This window comes from Mesoplodon densirostris, chromosome 11, assembly GCF_025265405.1.
Source record: "Mesoplodon densirostris isolate mMesDen1 chromosome 11, mMesDen1 primary haplotype, whole genome shotgun sequence".
Lineage (NCBI taxonomy): Eukaryota > Metazoa > Chordata > Mammalia > Artiodactyla > Ziphiidae > Mesoplodon > Mesoplodon densirostris.
In genome coordinates, this window is record NC_082671.1 from 51231350 (window position 1) to 51245101 (window position 13752).

At 51.6% G+C, this 13752-nt stretch overlaps 1 protein-coding gene across 2 annotated transcripts; it reads right to left on the minus strand.

The window, feature by feature from the left end:
- Window positions 1–252: 252 nt before the first annotated feature.
- Window positions 253–5615, minus strand: TMEM106C (transmembrane protein 106C). Of its 2 annotated transcripts, none has more exons than XM_060112966.1 (8): window positions 5484–5615; window positions 4795–5009; window positions 3790–3853; window positions 3135–3294; window positions 2904–3044; window positions 2414–2463; window positions 1884–1937; window positions 253–1002 (listed from the first exon to the last, which is right to left on the minus strand). In XM_060112966.1, the coding sequence occupies exons 2-8, from the start codon at window positions 4979–4981 to the stop codon at window positions 906–908; spliced, it is 753 nt and encodes a 250-aa protein (XP_059968949.1). In that variant the 5' UTR covers window positions 4982–5009; window positions 5484–5615; the 3' UTR covers window positions 253–905. The 2 variants fall into 2 exon arrangements, with proteins under 2 accessions (XP_059968949.1, XP_059968950.1); XM_060112967.1 differs by having other exon boundaries at window positions 4795–5058.
- Window positions 5616–13752: the final 8137 nt, after the last annotated feature.

The window sequence follows — 13752 nt, forward strand, 5'->3', positions numbered from 1 at the left end:
CTCAATCCTCAGGCATCACTGCTCTACCTCGTCCCACCTCCAGGGGGCACTAAGTGCTCTGCTCTAGAACAGCGAGAGACCAACCTGTCACCATCAGAGGGAGACGGACTGTGATAGGAGCTCATGAGGACACTACAAGCAGGGTTTCTTCTCTTCCCTTCCCATCGTGTGCTGATACATTTCACAAGCAACTATTCTACGGTCCCCCAGAGGTGCCTACTGAGACATCCAGGCAATCAGAGGAGACACAGATGAATCAAAAGCAGGGTTTACTTTTCTACCAAATTCTCCAAGCCATGTTCCAGCCAATGGATGAAGGGTAAATCAGACCCCACAGACTCTTGGTTAAAACAGTTTTAACTTTCTACAGGAAAAAAAAAAGTTATTTTTTTTTCTTTAATCAAGTTCCTAGGCATTTGGAAGCAGATGAATAAATTTCACATATTGAATGGTCTGTGCTTCCTTCTTTAATGTATTCAAATGCTCCCTCCCTGCTGCCTCTCCTGTGATGAGGCCCCGAAAATAGTTCTGCAACTGCACCAACCGTCTTATTTCCGGATCACTCTATCGTCTGATACCCTAGAACCATGGTATGATTTTAACTGATAATGGCCCAAGAACAGCTGAAAGGATCTCAGTTAAACTCTTCAAACCTTCTTTGAGTGCCTACTATTTGCTGGGCATAGGCTAGGCACTAGGCAGTGATCCTGCTGGTTCTGAGAAAAGTAAATGGCGCTACAGAGAGGAGTTTTCCTCCCTAGTGGCAGGAGGATGTCTGCTGGGGACTGAGAGAACCAATTTCTCCTCTGATTCTACCGCCTGGGGTAGGTACAGGGCTCAGGCCCCGGGAACAGATGCTGTGTCTCTTCTGACAGGTGCTGCCATGGAAGAACCAAGAGCAGTTTCTAAACAGCTGTGGAATTTGCTCCACAATCCACATAGTGATGTGTCTCCAAGGAGCTCTGGGTCATGTGGCCAATGTAGGAAATCTTCACTGAAGTTCTAGGGAAAGGAAAACCAATGAGAATTAATTGTTTCTGAGATGAAACAAGTAAGAAAGATTGCCCAAGTAACTTCTTGCAAGCTCAGGCAATAATATCCACAGGCCCTAGATAACGTATCTTCATGGTTACACAACCAGGAGGTCAAAGGATCTTTCCACATCCCCAGAGACACTGTGCCCTGAGCTGACCGTCTAAATATGTGGTTCTGAACCAGGGATGATTTTAACCCACAGGGGACTTCTGGCAACGTCTGAACATTTGGGGTTGTTACGACTGAGTGGGGGAGGAGGTGATGTTACTGGCATCTAGTGGGTAGAGGCCAGGCTGTAAAACGTCCTACAATGCACAGAACAGCCCCTCGCAACAAACAACTGTCTGGCCCAAAACGTCAATAGTGCCAAGGCTAGGAAACCCTGCTCTAACCCTGCTATTTCAAATGTCTGCAGCAGAACCTTGTCACTTGCAAATTTAACAGTCATGGTTCTAGAAATTACCCTACCAGTCCATGACAATGTGGTAATGTGTGTGGCTACAGAGTAAGTCTGGCCAGATGTCCAGGGCTTATGCCTTGAGAAAGCTTTTCTTTTCTTTACTAGTTCCATCAGGATTCTAAAGGGATCACACAACTCGACCCCATTTCATGGAGAAAATTCTACAACTAACCGGTCACTGTGACCCTGGTGATTTGTGACAGGGATTTGGACACTGTATCTAAACGACAGCAAGGCTCTGCCGTGTCTGTGCCTGTAAGGTACTGGGCATCCCCCCTTTGGTTTGTGGGTCCCACAGGCTCTCCTGAGCAAAGGTGGCCAGCTCACGTGGCCTGATGGTCTAGGCTCAAACACAAAGGCCCTGGACACAGGGAAACGAGCAACGTACCGCATGAAGACCACTATGCTGTGCACCAGGATATCGCGTAACGTGCAGAAGAAGCTGCCAAACAGCAAATAGAGAAATGGTTGTTTTTGGTTTTGTTTTTAAAAAAAGACGAATCAGCAGGAGTGCTGAGTTACACTGTCAAACTGAGGAGCAGTCAGCCCCGTCTGGGTACCTCCCCTGCCCCACACCCTCCCTTCTGGCCTAAGTGCTGCCCTGGCTCACTAGTTCCAAGTCCCCACAAGTGTCCTTCCATCCTCCCATATCACCATCTTTTTGTTTGTTCATACCCATCACAAAATGCTGCAGCTTGGAAATGCTTCTAGTGGCCTAATGTTCTCTTTTAGAAATCTGAGCACTTCAGTCACATATCAAATACCACATCCTCCAAATAAACCTAAAGATGGCCAAAACTAGGGAACCCACAGGCCCAAGGCTGAAACTTAAGGCAGGACCGGCCCCGAACAATTGAGCTCAACTCTGAATCCCTTTCATCCAGTAAAAAGCACACATGTAGAGAAAATTGTCCTTACTACACATAGGAAAATGGTCCTCCCATCTCAGCCTTCACGGTAAAATTCACCTGAAAATAAGACACCAGAGTCAGTCTGTGGCTAAGGAGGCTTGACAAGGAACAGTACTGTTATCAGCAGCCCAAGGACCTGAGAGCATTCTTCTATCACATACAAAATATTTCCCCAAGACTGCCCCTGATCCAGATGATGAGCCTCTAACAAATCTTCCAACCTCTTCCCTGTTGAGAGGCCAACGGACCACATGGCCTCTTCTCGATTGCTGGCAAATTGCTTTCTCTGACAAACTCTTTTGTTCCTGTAACACTTAAATGCTAGCTGATTTTTTTCCCCTAATTTTTCATAATTACAGAGCTCATCAGGTCTTCCTCAACCAGTTGCTACAAGTGAAAATGAGGAGAGGAAGAGGAAAGTAATGAGGTGACGGCATTCCACAGTGCCTACTCTTCTCTCAGGGCCACGGGGCCAGGATCCTAAAAGGATGGCATACCAGATGCTCGCTCCGAGGTGGAATGAGGGAGATGTTAGTTGTCACATATGACCCAACCACGGTGTTCATGTACTGAACCTGGCTGGACAGGCTGGTCACCGCCACAGAGTAGAAGTTGGAGTTCCTGATTTTCAGGGTGGCCTGCATCAGGGCAAGAGAGGAAACACGTGTAAGTGTCCTGGGGTCAAGACTCACAGGTGCACAACCCAGGAAGGGAGGCCCTAATCTTACCGTGATGGCGAGGATTACAAGGGAGTCCTGCTCATTAAACGTGACTTTCACCACTTTGATGCCGTCATCATCCACGAGGACCGAATGTGGAAACAGGAAGAAAACCACCAAACCAGATGCCAGGAGACAGAGCAGGACAGACAGGAGGACATACTGCTGACTGCAAACGACAAAGCACATGACCAACCCAGGCAGTCAGATATCAAGGTCCAATCAGTCAAGATTAAATGCAAAACCAGGAATGAGGCGGGGAGGGACAAGAAAGTGAAGAGAGCAAGGAATCACAAACCAGGAAAGAATAAGTGGAGCAGGTTCACAAACCCATCTGAATGCTGTCTGCAGTCTGGGAAGAGAAGCTGAAGAGAGGAACTGTGTAGACAGAAACATCTCTTCACCTCCCAGGACACCCTCTTCTCCAGTTCCTTCTGATTCAAGTTCCTTCATTTGGCCCTGTCCTCAAAACATTTCTGGCTTCAAGTTCCCTTCCCCAGACTGTGATGGGGGCAGAGACACCTTGCTTGAGCAAACAGTATTAAAGGAAGTGGGGAATTTACAGGAACAGATAACGTTTTCAAGAAGTTAACTGGCATTCATACACAGAAAAAGGGACTAGGGACAACCGTAGGCGTTAACAGGAGAGACGCTGGTGACTCACGTTCTCTGAGGACGCAGTCTCTGATCACTGTGTGGGATCAAAGCCACCAACTCATTTACTTGCTCTAGAAAAGAAACAAACAACAATTTTGGTCAAATAAACCCCATGTGTTGCAGTACTTTCCATCACATACACAGTAGCCTGTCACAAATATACTTGTCTGGAATTAGACGTTTCTAAGATACCAGTTTTATTTTTGGGGTCTAATGAACAAGAAACAAGTAAATATGTAGAGAGCGCTACAAATTACAAAACATCTATCAGTGCTCCCAGGGCAGTGACGTGGAAGTGGAGAAATCTAGGATCTTGTTCTGGCTTTACTGCATGGCCTTGAGCTGCTGCATGGCTTTCAGCTGCTGCATAGCCTTGGGGAAGTCATTACCTCTCTAGGCCACTGTGTCCTCAACTGTAACATGAAGGCTCTGGAGTAAATGGTTTCTAAGGTTCTTACCAGCTCTAAACCTCTGTGACCCTCCATCTACATTGTTAAGACTTTATGAGAGCCAACTTAGTGATAGATGATTCTGTACCCAATACAGGCTCCACTCCTGTGCATGTTTTTCTCCCTCCACTTGATTTATTTTTCAGATCTTAGGTTGTTAATGATTCACTACCTGCTTCCTTGAACAGAAGCTTCCAAGATGGTGTCTGCTCCTCCCCCACAAAGCCATGCCAGGCCTTATGAGTGAGAGCAATAAAGAAATGTGCCTGTCAACAAATCCCACAATCTAGAGCAAGCCAAATGTTCCACACCAAGGAAACAACGAACAAAAGAGTGGAAGTGAAGAAAAGCAAGGCTTTCAAATACTGGGAAGCCTAGAGAACTTGTGGAACCTGCCCAAGTTTATCAAGTCAGCTCAGCTGGCTCCTGCCCAGGGCATGGCCTATGACTGTGGTACTGCCGCCTAGGAGAAAAGTTCTGCCTGGGAGACCGGAGAAGCCCTCTGGGTATCTTGGACTTCTCCTTGGGGAATCATCCTTCCCATGATCACCAAAGACTCTCACCTGTTGGAATGTAGCCTGTCCCCTGGCACGTGAGACAGGTGATGCTATCTCGCCCTGTGAACTCCACATAGGGGAACTGAGCAATGGCTTCTTCCTGCTCCCGTTCAGCCAGCAAATCCTCCCTGTCATCTGCCTTCTTCCGCTTGCAAGAAGGGAGGTGAGCATAAGCGGACTGCTGGGACCCCATGGCCAGGATGTGCTACTTGTGTCATGTCCTAGGACGCAAAGAGGCAAGTGAGTGCGTGTTGGTGGCCGTGCATCTTTCTGTGAGAAAAGTGAGAACACAAAAATGACCAAATTGCCGTCCTGAGTGTGATCCCAAACACCTGCACAATTTCTAGCAGGCTCCTCATTTTGTAGCAGTGCTCCCTAACCCCCCTCCGACTCCTGACACACACAGCCGGAGAAACAGGGCGCCAGCTCCTCACAGCCCCACGGCTCGGGTCACCCCGGCTCCCATGTGGTCCAGCCTCACCCCTTCCTGTCCGCTATTTGCAAACTCTGTGCCCTCCTCGAGAAAACCTCCCCAACAAGCAACAGGCACCAAATTAATAACAGGCCTCAAAGATTCCCCATCCCCCTCCACTCCCAGACCCGGGAGGCGGGCTCAGGTCACGCCCCTTGGCAAAAAGCGCGCTCCGAGCCCACCAGAGTCGCCCAGGAGGGAGCAAATGCCGAAGGCTCCAAACCTGCAGGGCACGAGCTCCCGGAAGCTCCTTCACGGGCCGGACCGCCAGCCACCTGCCCGCTTCAGCGGGTTTACCTGCCTCTTCGGTCTTCGGAACTGCCCGCACTCGATGCGCACGCGCAGAATGGCAAGCTGGCCCGGGGACGCCGCCTGAGCGCGCGCATGCGCTCTTCGCGGCCCTGCTGACGGCGCCGGGAGAGGGCAGCAGAGAGCTGGGGTGGGGTGGGGTTCGGGTTGGAGCAGCGCTTCTCGGGGCTAGAGGCTGGTCCACTCGGGGCTAGAGGCTGGTCCAGTGGAGATGATTGAGTCCCCCAGAAACGCTGGGAAAGGCTCAAGTTTCCAGAGGAAGAGGAAGGCGGAAAGAGCCGGCAGCCAAAGCCATTCTCAGCTATTCTTTGAGCACAGGGGTTGTGTAGACGCCGAGGGTAAAAATTGCATCAGACACAGAACCTGCCCTCATCCTGCTTTAGGGCGTCCCCTTCCGCAGCCCTAGACACACACACACAAGGCATGCACATAAGGGGTTAGAGGACACTTTTTAAAGGGCTGGTTTCTTTGTAGTGACTGCCTGGTTGAGCTTCGCTTGCAGCAGAAGGAAGCAAGCGAGGGAAGACTAAGCAGGTGAAGTTATAAAGACGATGCTGGGGAGAGGAGAGATTCTGAACTGGGTGAATGGGGGGCCTGTCCTGCAACGTGGAGGGAGGCTGGCGACCTTCGAGGTCTCTGCCATCTCCACTTCTCTCTCCTCCTTCTCCTGTGAGGAAGGCTGATGCCCCTGCTGTTGTCTAGCCACCTGCGCAACTGCTGGTCCCAGTCAGCCCACTGAGTCTTTAGAATAAGAAATGGTAAAGAAAAAAATATTGAATGACACTGGTTGGAGACAGTAAGGCAGACTTTGTTCAAGGTGGGCAATGGTGACAGGTATGGAGGGACAGCTGCACCAATGGGGTCTTCCAGTGGGGGAGAGAGATTGGGTTCAAGTCTGAATCAGCAGGGTAACTGGGAATTTAGAGTCAAGGAACAGGGTGCCGGTCAGTGGATGGAAAATTACTAAGAGAAAACATCAGCGGTAAGGGGAATTCTGGCTAAACTGACCTAACAGGATTATTGCTGAAGACACACCATGGTGATCAGACATACCTGGGGGATGATGGAGGATGAGGAATCCAATCAGATATGGAAGGTGATCAGATTTTGAGAGGGGTTCTTGCTAAGCTGACTTAGCAGGGTTCATGCAAAAACTGGATTATACAATAAGTGCACAGATGGGCCTAGGAGAAGGTTCAGGAACCTGACTAAAGTTTGGTCAAGAAAAGAATATTTGGCAGAAGCAACAAGAAACCATTGCTCCTCTTTTTCCACCTACGGCCCATACCTTCCCCTTCTTGAAATCGATCTTCACCTCTCTCCTTGCAAGCTCTATACCAGTTTATATTTCTTGTTTATACAGATCTGATTTTGTTGGAGGCAGTGATTTGCTCAATGAAAAATACATTTCCCTGCCTACTTACCATATGACACAGTTTGAGCCAATGAGGTGTGTGGGACTTCCAGGAAAGCTCCTTAAACGTGATGGAGACTCAACCTGTGCTTTGATCTTCCTCTTCCTGTTTGGAATTTAGACTTGATGTTGGAGATGGGGCAGCCACCTTGTGCCCATGAGGCAAGAAGTGCATGTTAAGGAAGGCTGGGTAGAGGGATTAAAAGAGCCTGGGTGCCTGATGACATTTGGAGCCACACTCAGGCACTGGACTACCTTTCTTCTGACTTCTCATCGCATGAGAAAAATAACCAACCCTACCCCGACAAATTGTGTTTTGTGTGTGTGTGTGTGTGTGTGTGTGTGCCTTTCTCATAGTGGGATGCAATCCTAAAAGATACAGACACAGAGCTAGCTAAGGGGGAAGCCTGGACTTTAACACAGGCAGTCTGACTGCTTTACCCAAATACCACGTGGGCCACACTTAGGTTTCTCTCCTCTTCTAACATCTGCCCTTAGGGCACATGCCTTTAGAGAGAGGGGGGCCTCTTGCCTGTCTGAGGCCTGTCTTCCAAGTTCAGCTTTCTTGTCTGAAGGCCCACTTCTCACAGGGAATTCACCTGGGGAATCTGGGGAATGAGCCCATCCTTGAGTCACACGGGGATTGCCTCACTTTGTGGCCTCTGCTGGAACCCTGCCAAGGGCAAGAGGCAGTGAGCCTAATGTCCACACTATGAATGGACACTGCAGAGGGTGGTCCAGGCTGTCCCAGGAACAGGGATGGTGAGCAGGCAGCAGCCTGATTCATACCAGCTTAAGAGGAGGAGAAGGCCAGGGGAAGATTGAGGGCTGTGGATGCTTCATAAAGGAAGGGAAACAGGCTAAGGGCTTGGGCCTATGGTGAGGAAAAGCGGGGCTCATGTTGCTGGGGGCTGTAAAGGGGGTCTGGGGGTGTAACCAGCAGAACCCTTGAGGCTTTCTGTCTGTCCACTGTCTGGGACAAATAGACTGTACCCTCCAGTGTGGCTCCTCCTGTTTCCCCCAGCACCCAGCTTGAAGCCTGAGGCATAGTAGGCCCTCAATAAACACTTGCAGACCGACTCCACCTGGAAGCTGGCCCTCACTGCCTGGCGGAGTAGTTCCAGCAACCGCCATGGCCATCCAGGAGGCCGTTTTAATTGGGCAGCACATTCCGAGGAGACACCCATCACTTCTCACTTGTGCCTGGCTTCCAAGGTTGTCTCAGCATCCCAGTTATGAGCAGTGAGTTTACTGCAGACGTGAGCTCACGGGGGGCTCTCTGCTGGGTGGGGGCCGGGGTGGAGTGGGACAAACTGGGGATCCCTGCCCTCCCAGCCTCCTCGATTTCTCCACGTGCGTTATGTACCCCAGGCCCCACAGGCTGAGGGGAGTCAAGGTATTGAGGGGCCATGGTCCTGAAAGGCCCTGCACATGGGGAAACCGAGGGCTTAGAGTTGGAAGTGTTCTTCATTCTGCCCCCTTTATTAAGTCCACAGTGGAGAAAACTTGCTTGAGGTTAAATGACACCCAGTTAGTGAAAATATCCAGACCAGAACCAAATCCTCTATTTCCTTGTTCAGTATACTTTCCAAAGAGATCAGGGGACTAGTTAAGAGTGTGGGCAGTGAGGGGCAGAGCCAGGTCGTAGCCCATTGCTGCAGCCACCGTGGCCACAGGGAGATTTCAGGGGCACACAACCCTTTTTATTTAAGGGATTCTGTGTTTATCCTAACTCACATCAGAGATCTCAGCGTTCAAAGCTCTGGTGCATGTGTTGCTCAGATAAAGAGAGAAATCGATCCCACCCTCCAAAGTTCCAGGTCCAGAGGGAGAAGGGGAAGAAGATGGTCCCTTGCATTTAAGAGCCTCTTCTAGCAATGGAGCATTTTGCCACTTGTGCTTCCATCTATGTGAAGCAGCTGTTATTTCCATTTTACACTGAGACACAATCGGGGAAGCTGATTGCCCCAGCTATAGTGGTAAGGTCAGAACTGGATCAGGGGTTTTCTGCTCCCAAGTACTGTCTCTTTTTACTTTACTGTGCTATTTCCTAGGAAGATTGGCTACAGAAAGAAAGTTTGCAGGCCTGTTCTAGGAAGAGAAGTGGCACAGAGGGTGCTTATACACAGAAGCGGTCTAGGTTGGGGGTTTGCACTGTGTCCTGGGCCCATAGCAGTTGAAGGCAGGAGCTCTGCCCAGAGAGGTCACCTTGATGGAGAGACCCCTTGGGATGCAGGGGCTTGTGTGTGCAAGGAACTGACAATCCATCTCAAGCCATTGAAGGTCTTAGCCCTTTACCGAAGCTGCAATCAACCATGGTGGTCCTCCAGGCCAAGGTCTTCCTCAGCTCCTTTCCTGAGGGGCGTAGAGGAGGCTGATTGTGGGGCTCATGCTCACCTGGCTCAGGGGTGCACCCTGGAAGAGCCAATAAAGTGTTCTGAGTGCTGGCTGCATGGAAGGTATGAACCTTCTTCCACAAACCCAGGTGGACGAAAGATGTCCTATTAGAAAAAAAATGGAAACCAACCTAAATCCAACTCAGAGCCCCATCCTGACTGGCTGGCAGGGGATTTGGTCTTGGTCCCTCAGGCTGCCTTCCCTTCCCCAGGATGGCTCAGGAACCCAGGAAGCAGGGGCAGGAAGGGCCTCTCGCACTCAGCCCACCATGTCACACTCTCTCCTCGTTCAACACCCCATGGGCCTCTGATCTGGGGGATGGTACTGCTTTCTTGGGGCCTGAGAATCTTTGCTCAGGCTGGCAGAGCTGGTGCCCAGGGTCCTGCATGCCCAGTGCACAGGCCAGACCCAGCCAGGGCAGGGGTCTCAGAGCCTCCTGGCGCCCCCAGCAGGCTCAGCCGAGGGAAATCCCTTCCCTGCCTGGTGCAGGCTCCATCTCTCCCTGCCCTCCCCATATTTTCCTTTCTCTCCTCAACGGCACCTCAGTAGCATCTCTCTGATGAGCTGAGCCATTGATAGAAGACGGTTTAAGAGGTAATCATAAAGCAATCTTTTTTTTTTAGATGTTGGGGGTAGGAGTTTTAGTAATTTATTTATTTTATTTTTGCTCTGTTGGGTCTTCATTTCTCTGCGAGGGCTTTCTCTAGTTGCGGTGAGTGCGGGCCACTCTTCATCGCGGTGCGCGGGCCTCTCACTATCGCGGCCTTTCCCACTGCGGAGCACAGGCTCCAGACGTGCAGGCTCAGTAGTTATGGCTCACGGGCCCAGCCGCTCCGCGGCATATGGGATCCTCCCAGACCAGGGCTCGAACCCATGTCCCCTGCATTAGCAGGCAGATTCTCAACCACTGCGCCACCAGGGAAGCCCAAAGCAATCTTTTAAGAAAATTTCTACCCCACATAAGTCAAAGAGACCCAAAGGGCTGTTATCTCCTTGGAACAGGGGGACAGGAATACAGGGAAAACAAAACAAAACAAAACAAAATGACATCTTAAAAGGAACACCTGAACCAGATTCTCTTGTAGGGGGACTTGCAGATGGAGGAGACTAATTCCTGACCCCTGAACACTAATAACAACTCTCCCCAGGGCCTATGCGATGCTGCGGGGGCCTTGATCCTTATAACTGCCAAAAGTCCCTCCCCCGACAGTAACCTGAGATGAACACACTCTAAATCACATCAGCATATGCGCTATACACACGTAATGTAAACTGCGTGGCCCTCCCTCCCCTCCAGGAATCGGCACCCCTAAGCATCTCCCTCTACCCAAGAAGTTCTGGACCACCTCCTGAATGGGAATTATGTTAGGAGCTGGCACCCTCAGGGCAGGTGTGGGAGGAAGGCTGCCTGGGCTGGAGAATTTGGGAAGCCTGCCTGAGCGGGGAGGGCAGAGGTGGGCTTGCTGGATTGCTGGATTTTTTTTTTTTTTTTTTGCGGTACGCGGGCCTCTCACCGCTGTGGCCTCTCCCGTTGCGGAGCACAGGCTCCGGACGCGCAGGCTCAGCGGCCATGGCTCACGAGCCCAACCGCTCCGCGGCATTTGGGATCTTCCTGGACCGGGGCACAAACCCGCGTCCCCTGCATCGGCAGGCGGACTCTCAACCACTGCGCCACCAGGGAAGCCCGGATTGCTGGATTTTAACTCTTTAGTGATGAGACCAGTCATCATCATTGTATCATCATCACGGGCAGCAGTGAGCCAGTCTTCCTGGTTGACCTCCCCCAGCACTGCCTTTCTCACCCCTGTGCCAGCTTCAGGGACAAACCTGGTGGCTGAGCAGCTGCACATCTGATTATCATCAGAAACTGCCACTCAACTCCTGTCCGTGTCTGCTGCCGCGGTGGGCACTTGCCTAGGGCCTCAGCCAGCGGAGCCTCTGCCCAGAGGAGGGACCAGCCCTGAACAAGAAAGCATCCTGTGCAAAGCAGGCGGTGAGGACGCAGGGGGTGATAGGAATAATGGAGCCCCAGGGAGAGCCTGAGGACAGGAGGCAGAGGTAACCTCCAAGAGGTGTTTAGAGAAGCAAAATCCATACCCATCCCCATCCTGAAAGCCAACTCTCTGAAATAGCTCCTGGTGTCTTCCCTCCCCACCCATCCATAGTCTGTGATCGGATTCAGGCCCTCTACATCCTTTGCCTAGACAATTGTAATAGGCTGCATGGTAGGCTCTCTGACTCCCCAAAATGATAATTTACTGAGTGTCTATTATGTGCCAAGCACTGGAGTAGGCACTTCCCACACAGTATCTCATCTGGCCCTCTCAACAGCTCTGCAGGCGGGGCGTCATCACCCCCTTTGACAGATGAGGGGTCTGCGGCTCAGAGAAGTGAAGTGACTTGCTGCATGTCACCCAGCTGGGGTACAAGCCCCACACCAGCCTCGACGGCTTGCTCTTCTAGCCCTTCCTCCACATGCCATTGGTCTAGGGGTCCTTTACTGAAATGCCAACGTGGTGGTATCATCCTGTCTCTTAAAAACCTTCTGTGGTTCCTCACAGGCTGCAGGAAAAGACCCAACCCCCTTCCACAGCCTGCAAGGCCCTTTCCACTCTCCTGCCGCCCTCTTCCCACTAACCACACACTCCGACCACAGAAGACTATTTGTAGCTCCCTAAACACGCTGGGACTTCCTGTGCCTGCTCGTCTGTCCTCTTTGTGCAGGATATTCTTTCCTCCCTGCCCCACCTCACTCCACACCCCGTTTCCTATTCCCAGAGAGATCCTACGCAACCATCCAAACACAGCCCAGCGGTCACCCTGAAATCTTCTCTGCACACCCGTCCCCTGGTGCTCCTACACACACGCTGCTTGGTGTCAGCACCACTGTCCTCACATCTGTCTGTCTCCTCTGCTGGACTCCTCTCTAGCACCTGTGCTTTCTCCACTATATTATAATTCTCTATTACCCAGCCTGAACGTCCTGTTAGACTGTAAACTCCGTGTGGGCAGGGTTGGTGTCTCTGGAGCCTAGAGGAGAGCCTGGTGGAGAGTAGGAGCTCCATGAATATTTGTCGAATGAGTGGGTGAGTTGAGTGAATGAATGGCAAGCACCTCGGGGCAGGGACAGTGTCACAGTCACAGGACACGGTCTGTGTCCCTATCTCGTGGCAGGTGCCTGGCACCCAGTGGACGTGCAGTCAAGGGTGAATGAATGGAGGCAAGAAAGAGGAGGGAAGGTTGGACTCAGAACGCAGTGCAGGCCTGGCACTGCTCAGTTCCTTCCGCCAGGGGGCGCGAGAGGCCCAGGAGCCGGGGCCCTCAGACTGTTGGTTCTCTTCTCCTTGAGGCTCAGCCCTAACACCCGCACAGGTTTGGGGTTGTTTTCCTCCACAGAAGGATTCTGGAGGCAGCCCAGATCCGAGGAAAGGAGCCCACCCAAAGCTGGTTTACTGCAGCGGAGGACCCGGCACTGGCCTGGCCTGCCCTGCCTGGTGGCACTGGAAGGAGCCAGCTCCCCATCCTGGGGTCTGGATGCACCCAGGCAAGGACCACCTTGGGGCAGGTGGGTGCTTGCAGCTGGAGGCTATGGCTGGAGCTGAGTTGGTCCAGAGCCAGGAAAGGGCTCAGGGCCCTTCACATCATGGACCTGGGGCAGGTAGTTTGCACAAATTCCTGGACAGTAAGCAGCTCTTTAGAACTCACAGCTTTGTCTTCCTACCCAACCCCATGCCATTCAAGGCCAATCTTCCAGGGAATCGGGGTTGGGAGACAGTGCTGAGCAGGACATAGTCCCTGCCCTCCAGGTGCTCCCTCCCTCCCCATGGAAGCCCTGCACCCGAGTGTGACCTTGGGTACTGCCCTTAACCCTTTCTGGGCCTCAGCTTCTTCATATGTAGCATTGTTAAAATGATGAAACGAGGTAATCCATGAGAGTCTCTTAGACTAATGCCTGTCAGGCTATCAGTATTCAATAAAGGGCAGCTATTATCAGCTATTATCGTGATGATGAATCTCTATGAACAAGCCCTTAGAAGCTTGCATGGAAGGCCCACAGGAGACCACCCAATGCCACCATCTTTGGATAAGCCTTGAGCACCCACCCAACTGGGCTTCCCAGCTTCCCAGCTGGCAAGTCCTTAGGTATGGAGAAGAGGGCTGAGTACTCTGTGCTCATGGGGACTTCAGACCTGAAAGGGAACACACCAAACAGATCCAGAGGGAGAACTGAGGCTCAGAGAGGCCCAGTGACTGGAAGAGGTCACAGAGACAAGTGGAAGCAGGGCAGAGAGAATCAGGGCCCAGTCCACTGACCCACCACCCTACCTCTTGGGTTCTTGGGGTCACATGGCTGTGTGGCCACCTCCTGGAC